Genomic DNA, 12,024 nt, shown 5'->3' on the forward strand with positions numbered 1-12,024 from the left:
TTCTAGTACTGGAAGAGCCCGAACCATCAAGGAGAAGCCTGAGGAAACCAACCTTTACAGTGCTGTCCACAGCGCCGGAGAAGAGGCGGCCCCTGGAGACTGCGAGGGCAGTGACGCTACCCTGGTGTCGCAGCAGCGTCTGAGTACAGATCATGTTGTCCATGCTCCACACCTAGAATCATAGAATCATCGAATCGTTTAGGTTGGAAAAGACCTTTGAGATCATCCAGTCCAACCATTAACTTAACACTACCAAGTCCACCACTAAACCAGTTAAGGGGAGAGTAGCAACCCCACGCCTCCTGGCTTGGTGGCTGGATTATTTTTTAATGAAAGTAAAACGAGGAATCATTAAGGTTGGAAGGGATCTGTAAGATCATCAGTCCAATCATCAACCCAACACCCCCATGCCCACTAAACCATGTCCCGAAGTGCCACCTCTGCCCATTTTTTGAACTCTTCCAGGGATGGGGACTCCACCACCTCTACGGGCACACGGGAGGCGTGAGCCAAGCGAGCGGCACAGAGCTCTGGCACATCCCGAGCACCGGGAGGGACGGGGGATACTGAGTGTCACAGGGTTCGAGCCAGGTGACACAAATTAAATACAAGGCCATGTGGCATGCAGGGATGAGGATCCCCCATTGTCCCTTTCCCTCAGGGCTGTCCATTCTTTCACCACTGTGCCAAATGCAGACGCAGCTGCGCATCCCTGGACACGTACCCTGAGAGACCGATCGTACGATGCACTGAAGACTTTGGTTTGATCCGGCGTGGAGATGACAGCGAGGGCGTAGACCGTACCCACGTGCCCAGTCAGCGTGCGGACTTGTTCCTTTGTCTCTATATCCCAGACCTGTGGGAGGAGAGTGGGGCTCGGAGACTGCACTGGGCTGCAGACCACCAACTTCTCCTCCGAGAGGTGTTTCCACCTCTCGGCTGGGTGCTGTGCACCCACGCTCTGGGCGTGCCATAAAGGGGACCGGCAGAGCCAGGCCCCTATCTCCTTGCCCCTCTCCCCCAGCCTCAAGCCAGCAAATGCATCGAACCCCGCAGCCCCTACATGGATGAGGTTCTCGTAGGTGCCACAAACAATGTGGTGGTTTGTCACAGCGATGGAGTAGACGCTGCCTCCTGACGTCTGCAGCACATGCACACACTCCAAGTTGCGGATGTCCCAGATCTGAAAGAGATGCCGGAGGAAAGGCAGGGTAAGACCCATGCAGGAACCCCTCTCCGGGAGGCAGCTCCCTTGAAGCTCTTCTCCAGCCACGCATGGAGTCAGCCTGGCTCCGTGTGTGCCCAGATTGCATCTTTAAGGACAAATCTGTCCGGCTGGGAATGTTCAGTACCGATGAGCAAAGTCTTGCTATCTTATTTAGCTGCCCAGCTTTGAACATCCAGGCTGAAAAAGGTCATGGAGATTGCACACCCTCTGTGTGTGACTATACACACACATGTGCACACACACAACCCAGTCCTTGATAGCACTAAAAACTGATGTGGACAAATTAACAGGGATTTATTAACGCTGAGGAGGGAAACTTCAAATTCTCTTGTGTCACCCAGATGCTGAGAGGTGAACTATTCATCAAAGCCTGAGCCAACACAGATGAGGGCATTTCAGAAACCACACATGGATTTATGGGAACTCTGCAGCCAGCCAGTGACCTTCTCCTGTTATCAGCAGGGCTGTCAGCGCAGATAACGCTGCGGCAGCTGCAGAGGCAGCGTGAGGTGCCGTAGCTGTGAGGCCACGTTTTATCTTAGTGAGCATCCCCCAGCAGCTGTGCTCCCAAGGACCAGCCAGAGCCCAGCCTTTGTGCCGGCAAAGATGCAATCAGCACGGTAAAATCTAGTGTGTCAGCAACACTACAGCAGCACTCTCACATCCTAGCAGCTACCTTTTGTCCTGCTCCACCAACCCACGCTGCAGCACACAGATACGTAGAGGCACGGGGAGAGCCGATAGCTTACAGTCGCCACGAGTCTCAGGGTCCCACCTTGATTGTTTGGTAAGATCCGCTGTAGAGATAGTTTTGAGAAGCCACCAGCGCTCGCACCCAGTGATTAAGACCTGTCAGCTCCTTCTTCAGTTTGAGCTCGGTACCTACAATATCCCAGACCTGCGGAAAGCACGAACACACACACACACAGAGGAGAGGCTCAGTGACGGGGCACAACAGGTCAGCCTCTAGCTCGGGGGCCGGGCGCTGCCCACCCCTGCCCACCCCACCAGCAGAAGGCCCTCCCAGCTCCTGCTGGCTCTCCTGCCCCATGGGAATCGCCTGAACCCACTGACTTGCAGATAAAACACACAATCCCTACGCTGAGTAGGCATGTTCCCTGAGGGCCTGGGAGAGCTCGCCTGGAGCCTGCATTATCACTGGCAGAGACCTTTCCCTAGCAGAGCCATGGGCTGGAAAAACCTAAACCAAATCTACAGTCAAGATCTGCTCTGGACTTCCACTCCCAGCCTGTCCCCACAAAGCTCCATTCCCAGAGCTCCTGGGAAACCCTGGCCGAAATTCCCAGCACACAGGGATTGACGGATCTCACCCTGCCGCTCCAAAGCAGCACAAAAACAAAAGGCCCCAAGTTCTGCTTCTGCTTAGTGCTGTCTCACTGCTCCTCCAGCCCCGAGCACTCTCTAGACAGCTGAACCTCTCCAGGCCCCAGATAAAGAAAAGAGCATGCGCCCTCTTACAGACGGATGGTCCCATAAGCCGTCTCACCAGGAGCTGGAAGCAGAAGTAAGGGAATCTAGCCAAGGCTTTAAAGGGCAACTTGCAAAGCTGTTCCCTGATTTCTGCATGCTTTAGGTAAAGAATGCAGATTCAAGATCCTTTGGAGGGGGTTTCAAAACAGGCAGCCTGAATCCCCAGCCAATTCTGGACCCCAGACACAACTCCCAATGGTCTGAGCAGGTCTGTTGGGGGCCCAAGGACACACACACTCGGGAACTGCCAAGATACTCCACCGGCAGCCTCAGGTTTACAGAGTTAGAAGAAACAAAAGTTATTTTTTCAGCCAGGTCCCCTAACATCTTTGACTTCAGCACAGAGCACGGGCTAAACCTCTGCAGCCCTGGCTGCTCTGTGTAGCTGTGCTTCTCTGTGTGGCTCAGGAGAGCTTAGTAACAAGGTCACCTACAGATCAAGATGCCACTTTCTTCCTGTTTGGACACTGCTGCCTGACAGTCTGTACCATCGGTCCCCAACCAGACCAAGAGGAGCCACCCCAGAGCTCTACCTTGATGGCTTTGAGAGAGCCGCTGAACAGCATGTTGTGCGAGGAGACCAAAGTGCAAACAGGATTGTCATGTGCCCGGATCGTGTTCACTTTCTGCAGGTTTTGAATATCCCAGACCTGCAAAGGAGAAGAAGAATGCCTGTGAGGGCCAGAGGCAGGCCCCTTGTGCTGGAGCCCTTCTTCTTTGGCTCTGAAGGCAGGCAATCACACACAGGCAAAAACACAGGCAGGACAGGGCACTGGTACGAGCCACTGTCCTGGCTTGATCAGGACTGAGCACCCTGCCCCAGCGCAGAGCACCAGCACCGCAGGAGTGGGCAGTGGGAAATGCAGCCTGCAGGAAACACCCAAATCCAACCCAGGAGTAACTTGGCTGAAGGCAGTGGGTAAAGCACACACGGGTTTATCAGTCTTCCACCACTGGCAGCTGAAAAGCCTTATAGAAAAAAGGATGCAGGTCCCTGCTCTACAACAGCCTGGGGCTGGCCTGTAGCTCTCACATCCCAACCGCGAAGCGGAGCAGGGGTCCTGGGTACTCACAATAATGGTGCAGTCAGCAGAGCCGCTGTACAGCTTGTTCCTGTAATGTCACCAGAAAACAAAAGGAGGTCAGCGAGGGAGAGCGACGAGTGCAGGGTCCCAGCTCGTTCCCAGGCACCGTGCTGGGTGAGGAGCTGCGGTCCCACAGCCTCACTGGGCCAGGACTAAACACACCAACCCCAGGAGCGGAGCCCAGGATTCGTGGGGAGGCCGGGCTGGATTGGCCCTTCGAGCAGGAGGCCAGGCACCCCGCTGGTGACCAGGGAAGGAAGGCAGGACAGCAGGGGAGGCCAAAGAGATAAGTGCTTTGTTGATTTTTAAAGAGGAAAGAGGCAAGATGTGCCTCTCATGCACAATCGTGGCGCGTGCAGGACCGAGGACGGGAATTGTAAGGGCAGGCTCGGCAGCCCCAGTGCTCTCCCTGCTCTCTCCTGCAGGGCCAGGTGTCCCTCTCCACTCACCCCTGGATGCAGAGAGCCAGTACAATTCCATCGTGACCCTCCAAGGTCTTTTGGCACTTGTATGTGGTACAGGTATCCCACACCTAACAGGAAACACAAGTCAGCAGAGGGTCACACGCCGGCAGACAGAGCAGCTGGGGACCCGGGCAGGATGTCAGCAAAGCCACAAAAGCATGGAAACGAGGAAACAGGCTGTCACCTGGGCACCTGCCTTCCGGGCTCCCAGGCAGAGATAAGCTTGTCTAGGAAAGGAAATTTACTGCAAAGGGTCAGGTTGAAGTTAATGAGACACCGGACAGCAGCACGCATCAGCTCACTCCGGCACTGCCTTTCACAGCCCAGGCCCAACACAACGCGCTGAACCAGAGACGCAGCTCTCGGGCTCCTGCTTTAGCAACTCACACCCGGTCCGAGGGCTCCAGCGGCACAGCCCAGCCTGCTCTGCCACTGCAAAGGTTCTCCACTGAGCATACACCGCTCACTCAAGAGCGGGAATGAGGGAAGGTGGTGCCCAGAGCAGCCAGGACAGGGGAGAAAGCTGTTTTCTTTCAATAAAGTACAGCAATGTCCATTTTCTTCCATGTGGCTCTTGCTATCACTCAAAGAAACTGAACCAAAGCTCTGCTCCTGGCAGGGCTAGTCGTGGCCGCCCGTGTGGCTCCCCAGCCAGCCAGCAGCCACCAGCAGCCAACGCAGTGACATTGGGAACTGTTGTTTAGGTTGCACTAGAGCAGTGCTGTCAGTTTGAGTTACTGAAAACAGGACAAAGAAAAACAAACATGCCATAAAATGGAAAAAGGACGACATCAGGGGAAAATGTTTTTTTTTCTAAGATGATTGTTTTATAACAAGGGAAAATAAAATCAGAAGCCAAAATAGGTTTAGATGCCCTAAACACCACATAAAGCAAAACCAGGACCAGCAGGAATGAGATTCTAATCAGGACATTGCAAAACCCACTATTTCTCTCGATTTCACTATCACGTAACATTTCCTCACAGAGAATTTTGCCCAACTACAACTGCAAAGAATCATTTAAGATTCTTTGGGAGAAACTTCAGGAAGTGACATCCCCCCACCCCACAAACTGCAACTCAGCTTCTGTCCCACCTGAAGCGCATTTACAAATGCAGACGATACACAGAAGAGGCAAGCCTTTACCTTAATGGTTTTGTCTGAAGAGCCACTGAAGAGCAAGTCTCCTATGGAGTAAACGCACAAACACCAGACAGGGCCCTGGTGTCCCACAAAGGTCCCCTTGCACTTGAAGATCTGCTGAGGATCATAGGCTACAGAAACAAGAGGGCAGGTGAGAGGTGGGAGAATGGTGCTGTGCCACGTCGCGGTGAGTTTGGAGGAGACGGAGCTCCCTGCACTGGCCCGGCAGGTCCTCCTTGCGCTTCACGTTGTTGCAGGCCAGAAAGAACCGTGAGACCCTCCCAGTCTGGCTGGAGGGTCTCATGTCCCACCCTTACAGCTCAGTGACTTATCACTGCTTTGAGCCCCAGGGCTCATTTCCCTAATGCAACTCCCAGGCTGGACCGAGGGAGGCCAGAGATGCAGAATCCACTTGACATCTCCCCCAGCAGCTAATAACCCTGCAGCACTGGGAGTTCCCCTTCAGCCAGTGCTTCTGGCAAACTCTCCCACCAGTATTTTCTTCCTGCAGCAGCGGTGATCCTGTGAACAAATCACTGCTGCATCCAGAGACAACTGTGACCGTGATGGCTCACTGAGCCATCAACCCAAACCTAGCCTGAGAGGATGAAACCGCATGCATACTCACATCCAAGGATGCCCATGTTGAGCCGAGCATTAATGTGGGAGAGTTCATCCTGAAAAACAGAACAAGCTGCATGAGCTGCAGAGCCATCAAGACCAGTCTGCCCTTCTGGGCAGGGCTTTAAGACCGTCCCCCTCCACTGCTAAAATCACTCTTGCCTTTGGACAGGTCTTGACTCCCTGTGAGGGCCCTCCCTCAGCAGCTGACACTGATCGGAGGTCTCCTGCTCTAGGACTGCATGCGTACATCCCTCTGCCACCTCCCTCCAGAGACCACGGGGCTCTGACAGCATCTCAGACCTGCACTAAACTCCTCAGTATTCAGGCAGGCACAGAAATACCTTTCAGAATATACTGTCCTTGTTCTGCCATTCACCAGACTGCTAAAAATAATCAAATCGGTTACGGGGACTGCTTGCTCAGCTGGGCTCTTGAAGCCCACCTTGCTGGAGAAGAACTGGAAGGTCTCTTTGTAGTCTCCTCCATGGCCCGGTCCCTACTGCATCCATGGGGACCCTCTTCATTAGTATGCTTAGGTGAACCAGGGTGGGCCATCCAGTGGGGTGCAGTCTGCCTGAACTAGGGAGGAATGTCTATCTAACATCAGTGCTTGAATAATGTCCAAAATCATGAGGCAGCTCTCACTCCCAGCTGGTTAGCAGGGATCTGCTTATCTTCCTGCTTTCTCTGCAGGCAGGGAGAAGGGCATACTGTCCCCAGCTAGTATAAAAGCTACAGCAGTGCCCAGACTTTGGAGCAGAGGTCTCTCTCCTTGCTGCAGGGGCCCTTTCCTCTGGTAACACATTTCAAGAGCAGCAATAGGCTGAGAAAAGACAGCAGGAACCGTTAAAATGGCAGCTCAGATGCAGTGACCAGAATGTGCTCGCTGAGCTGCCTTTAACTCAGCCTAGAGGAAACCTTCACTCAGACCCCAGCTGCAGTAAAAGCAAACCAAACCTGGGGTGAACAGAGCCAGCAAGCAGGAGGGAACCCGAAGGACTGCCCCCATTGCAGGAGAAGCCTAACTAGTAGCAGAGCCAGCAGCTAACTGCATGCAATCCCCGGCCCCATCCTCACATTCAGCATGGAGGCGTCCCTGCGGAACTCCATCAGGTCCTCGCTCAGCTTGCTCTGGTTCTCGTCCAGCACATCTATGAGAGATGGACAGGCCCACAGTCACTGCAGAGTCAGTGATGGTGTCCAGGGGAACGGGCAGAGGACACCCGCTGCCACCTAACCTCTGAACAGAGGGAGGACAACCCACTGCTGTTACCAGCAGGGAAAAGCAGGAGGGTGTCTGCTACTCAAATGCAAATTGTACTTGGATGTTGAAGACCCAACAAATTTCAGAGGCAAGAGAGGGCTGGGCACAGCAAAGGTGTCCAGGAACCATGCTTGCTCCAGGATGACTGCATTGTTGGCCACTTGACTCACTGACTTTTATGGGGGCTTGTGCCCATGGACTGCACAGGAAAAAGTCACAGGAGAAAGGTGGTAGCTGCCTGCAGACAATTCCATGTGATCGGCGACTGCAGGATTAGGTCCCATGACGTTCTGGCAGCAGAGAAGTCGATGAGACCCCTATTTGTTCCTCTGCAAGGAATATCTGAACCTCCTGAAACCTGCTCAGCACCAGTTTTAAACAAGGAATGAATCCTGTAATGCACCATCCTAACAAAGAGCTGCCCTGTCCCTACAGCTCTGACCACAGAGCTTGTCTGGTGCAGACTCACCAAACTTGAGCTCCAGGTTCTTCTCCAGCTGGTCGATTTTCTCCGAGAGCTTCCCCAGCATGGAGCGCAGGAAGGCAATTTCCTGGTCCTTCTGAGCCATTGCCACCTGCATCTCATGGAAGCGATCGTCTGTCTGCTGCAGGAACTCCTTCAGACCCTCAAACTTGCACGTCTCCAAGTGGGTCTCATAAGTGTCTTGATTTCCTATGAATGTACACCTACAAGGGGAAAACAGACGCTGGCTGGAGCCGGGCTCACACTGGAGACCTCCTTGCTCAGCTGGCTCCTCAGAGGGAGGTCTGAGGCCTGTGTGGGTCCTCAGCTGTTCTGCTGCTCCTACCAGGAGCAGTGGTACTGAGGTTCACCATCCTGCTGGCTGCAGGCAACTGCAGGGCAACACAGAGGCCAAGCAGCTCCCATTCTTCCAGCCAGGGCATTGGCCCCAAACTGAACTGTCTGTCTGTCTGTCTGTCTAGGTAGTTGCAAGGAAAATCAGATCTCAGGCAAGAGACAGATTGTGGTGTCAGTTCATGTGCTCACCAGGAGCCCGACTGAAGAGCCATCAAAAGCAATGGAAAAAACTGCAGCTGACCTCGGCAGATGCTGACTTGGGCCTGCAGCATGGCAGGGAGTCAGTGCTGCTCTGTCAGGACCTGCCTTGCTCTGCTTCTGCAACAGTAACCTCAGCTGTGCATCCTGCAGAGAACCCCCCGCCCGAGCTGCACACCTGTTCAGGTGACAATCAACCCTCAGAAGCTGATCAGCGCCTGGGACTGGTTTGAAAGACACTGCTATGGTGCTTGCGTTACTCTTGTACTCATCCTCCTCCCTGCGTGGCTCTGGCCACGTCCACTGCTCTGACTCTGCTCCAGCTGGTTCTTCTGCCTACGCACCTCAGCCTCCTCCTCGGCTGCCAGCAGGGCTTACAGCTGGGCAGTGTGACCTGCCCCTTCTCAACAAAAGGCTCAGGGGCTGCCTTCTGCAAGCCCTGCAAGCCTGATCTCAGTCTCAGGCCACTGCACAGCACTGGGTAGAACTGCTCAGAGCCCATGGGGCTATCCCAAGGGTGCAGGAGCCAAAAAGCAGCTCAGCAATGAGCTCAGTGCATCCTTCCCACCAAAAAGCACCAGCTCCTTACCCATATTTGGAGTGGGGACATTTTATGTGCTCGCACTCTTTCAGATGTGCCTCCAGGTTCATTTTCAGGAGAGGTGGGCAGCTGGGGTTATTGGGGCAGCGAACCGGCCTGTAATCACAGCTGCTTTCATGATCTCTGCCCATGGAGAGAAGCAAAAGGAGGGAAAATCAGCAATAAGCAAAAATTAATGGAAACAACACAGATCGTAGAAAAGGAACAAACCAGCCCTGTGAGACTGTCAGGTGATCGAAAGCCTCCTGCTCTAAGACTGCAACTACAGCTTTACATTCTCATTTGGCCAGCAAGTTGAGAGTAATAATAGGCCACAGTTATGCAGGGAACGTCTACTTCTGCAGCTGATCCACTGAGCCTTCAGGCAGCTATCAACAACGGGCAATGGCCAGGTGATAGGGAAGACAGAGAATGCATTTAGGATGGGGAGGGAGATAGATTTCAGATTCCTAGGATGTAACTAGGATAGCTCCTCTTACAAAAAGAATCCCAAGGTCTCTGCTTGACCATAGCCACAGCGTTTCACCCCAGATGTGAGGTGGCTGTTTTCACAGCGTACCTCCTGTCCCGATGCCGAGACACTCAGGTAAGCTGGCAGCAGAGAACAGCGTCCTTTCCCCGCGACCAGCCCATCTGCCACCATCCTAAGACTGAGACATGGTGGAAAGAACTGGCCCCTCAAGTCACCCTGCCCATTCCCACACCCCGGCACACCCCAGCAGAGCGCTGCTGGTGGGAGCTGCACCGTCCCCAGGAGCCACAGGGCAGCTCAGGTACGACAGCAGATTGCTGGTGGTGGAGCCCTTTCCCTGGCGAGGCTGCATGCTAGTAACAAGCCACTTACTTCCTGGCACTCAGTTTAATTGTAAACGGACATCCACGGGGGTCCACCTCAAAGGCAGCGGGCTTGCTGCTGGCTGCAGGCCGGCAGCCATACTTGCAGTGAATGAAGAGCTCCCCGATCTGCTCAGCCACCGCAATGTTGTTAACCACTACGGTCAGTTTGGCATTGTCCACGGGGCACTTCTCTGCCAGGTGGGGAAGCAAAAGAGACAGAGAGTCAGCAAGGGCCGAGACACTGCACGAGATTTTATTTTTTTGCCTCCCCTGGGCAAGACGGCCAACTCCCAGATGGGCGGCAATGGAACAAGCCATGAATATTCACACAAGGTCTGCAAGCCACTGTCTCTGGTTTGTCTTGGGGCTTGGTGAAAAGTTACATTTATGTTAATCCATGATAATTTGAGCTAGCTGCCAACGAAGGAAGGCCACACTAACTCAGACTACCTTGTGCTTGCCGAAGTGTGAGAGTATCCACAGGCAGTGACCACAAAACATAAACATAACATAACCCCGTACATAACCCATTCCCCCACCCAGGCCTGGGGCTCCGCTCCTCTGCTGCCAGCGGGGCACTGCAGGCCAGGGACGCTGCAGCGAAGCAAAGACACGAGCTTTGAGGACAGGAGCAAAACTGAGAGACTCAGGATTGCAACTGCAAAGGCTTTTGCTACAAATCTGTAGGTTGGGATAGATACAGCACAACATGGTGACAGAGGATTAGCACGCAAAGCAGAGGGACCCCTCGCATGTGGAAGATGAACATCTTAAAGCAGAAAGAGCTGCTGTTTTGCTGGCCTCCCCAGGGAGCCTCCTCAGGGCTCGCTGTTCTGGTAATACGAATGGCTTGGCTTTGTGCTGAACAACAGCTTTCCAAGAGGGGCACAGGCTCGTGCCAAATAAAGCCTTTTTCGTAGTGCAGAGTCCAAACCAAGCGGGAGATGGTTAGGCCAGGCCAACAGCCAGGCACGTGGGCTCCACCAGCTTTGTGGAAGAGCTCGGTGAGCTAAAGCAGCTCTGTGTGCTGCCGCGCACGGGCTCAGTAAGCAGCCGGAGAGCTGGCACTAACGGGATGGGGGAGGAGGGGTTTGATGGGTCTCTGCCAAACACGGCCCCCCTGTCCCTCAGACAGGCAGCCGCAGAAAGCTTTCTGCCTGAAATCAGTGGGTCAGCTCTGGGCGAGACATGTATTATCCTGGGATTATCCAGTGCATATTCCAGGATTTGAGAACATCCTGTGCCCAAGAGCTGGGCCTAGCTGTCTAGTGCCCATGCTACAGCGCGTACCATCGGAGCTCCGAGCTGCACAGCCACCCGTGCCCCAGCCCCTCACTGCTGCAGTGGCAGCCTGTGACTGACAGCCTGTTTTAAGTCCTTCACACACCTTTCTGCGTGTTGCTTTTTAAGCGAAAGCAAACAAACCAGAAAATAACAGGGGTTTGGCTGCATCACACAAGAACAGTTCTGTACTCACCAGATGTTAAGGCACATCTTCTACAAAATGTGTGCTGTGGAGACAAAGAGGAACAGCAGTGTCAGCGTAAACAATATTGGACAAATTATTCCCTGTGGCTAACAATGGGAAAGGTGGGAGATACCCAAGCCTGTGGCACAAGGGCCTTAGCAGCTGTTCTACCTGCTTTATAGCTCAGTGCGTTCTTGAGTCTGCACCGCGGGGCAAAACCCAGCTGCTTGCTCAGAGAGCTAAGAGCGCAACACAGGTCCTGGTCCTGAGAAGTTTGGTTTGAAGCTTTGAGGGTTCTGCCCTGTTCAAGATCAGGCCATGATCACGGTGCAAGCCAAAGCCATGGCCACGTTCTGCCACGCTCCGATATCCCTACCCTCCTAGTCTGCACGCGGTTTCTCTTCTCACCCTCCCTTAGTCCATGTCATTCCTCTCATTTCCCTGAGAAGTCCTCAAGGGGAAGAGTAAGGGGAAGTCTGGCCTCTCGCTGTCCTTGGCCAGTCAGCCCATCACATATATCCCCCTGCAGCTCTTCTAACATAGCTGAAACTGTCCTGCTGTCAGGTGGATGGGACAGCGGGTTTGTAAGCAGCCCATTAAATGCACTGTAAATTTTGCCACTTCAAATAGCTCTCTATCTCTCCATTCTCATAGCAGAAATGTATGGTAACAATATAACTTGATAAAGTAGCAAATTCAATCTAACTTGCTAATGAATATAAAGAGAAGAACAAAGGCTGCAGCATTTCACTGGTCCTGAACTTGCCCCATGGGTTCCCTGGAGCCTCCTCAGCCACATTC

At 53.6% G+C, this 12,024-nt stretch overlaps 1 protein-coding gene across 4 annotated transcripts in view; it reads right to left on the bottom strand.

Annotated features, from left to right (window-relative positions):
* TRAF7 (TNF receptor associated factor 7) overlaps nucleotides 1-12,024 on the bottom strand; it is a 36,539-nt gene that overhangs the window by 445 nt on the left and 24,070 nt on the right. For 2 of the 4 annotated variants that reach the window (XM_075718137.1, XM_075718136.1), the window contains 14 exons: nucleotides 11,233-11,266; nucleotides 9,763-9,946; nucleotides 8,907-9,041; nucleotides 7,769-7,986; nucleotides 7,113-7,186; nucleotides 6,040-6,088; nucleotides 5,415-5,542; nucleotides 4,254-4,336; nucleotides 3,793-3,832; nucleotides 3,253-3,369; nucleotides 2,004-2,126; nucleotides 1,064-1,183; nucleotides 725-856; nucleotides 53-172 (listed from right to left, as the gene is read on the bottom strand). In XM_075718137.1, the coding sequence (XP_075574252.1) occupies nucleotides 53-172; nucleotides 725-856; nucleotides 1,064-1,183; nucleotides 2,004-2,126; nucleotides 3,253-3,369; nucleotides 3,793-3,832; nucleotides 4,254-4,336; nucleotides 5,415-5,542; nucleotides 6,040-6,088; nucleotides 7,113-7,186; nucleotides 7,769-7,986; nucleotides 8,907-9,041; nucleotides 9,763-9,946; nucleotides 11,233-11,266 (1,557 nt within the window). Of the gene's footprint in view, nucleotides 1-52; nucleotides 173-724; nucleotides 857-1,063; nucleotides 1,184-1,904; nucleotides 2,127-3,252; nucleotides 3,370-3,792; nucleotides 3,833-4,253; nucleotides 4,337-5,414; nucleotides 5,543-6,039; nucleotides 6,089-7,112; nucleotides 7,187-7,768; nucleotides 7,987-8,906; nucleotides 9,042-9,762; nucleotides 9,947-11,232; nucleotides 11,267-12,024 lie in introns of those variants that run through there. The other 2 variants (XM_075718138.1, XR_012831460.1) reach the window with 2 other exon arrangements.

The sequence above is a fragment of the Pelecanus crispus genome, chromosome 11, assembly GCF_030463565.1.
Source record: "Pelecanus crispus isolate bPelCri1 chromosome 11, bPelCri1.pri, whole genome shotgun sequence".
Classification (NCBI taxonomy): domain Eukaryota; kingdom Metazoa; phylum Chordata; class Aves; order Pelecaniformes; family Pelecanidae; genus Pelecanus; species Pelecanus crispus.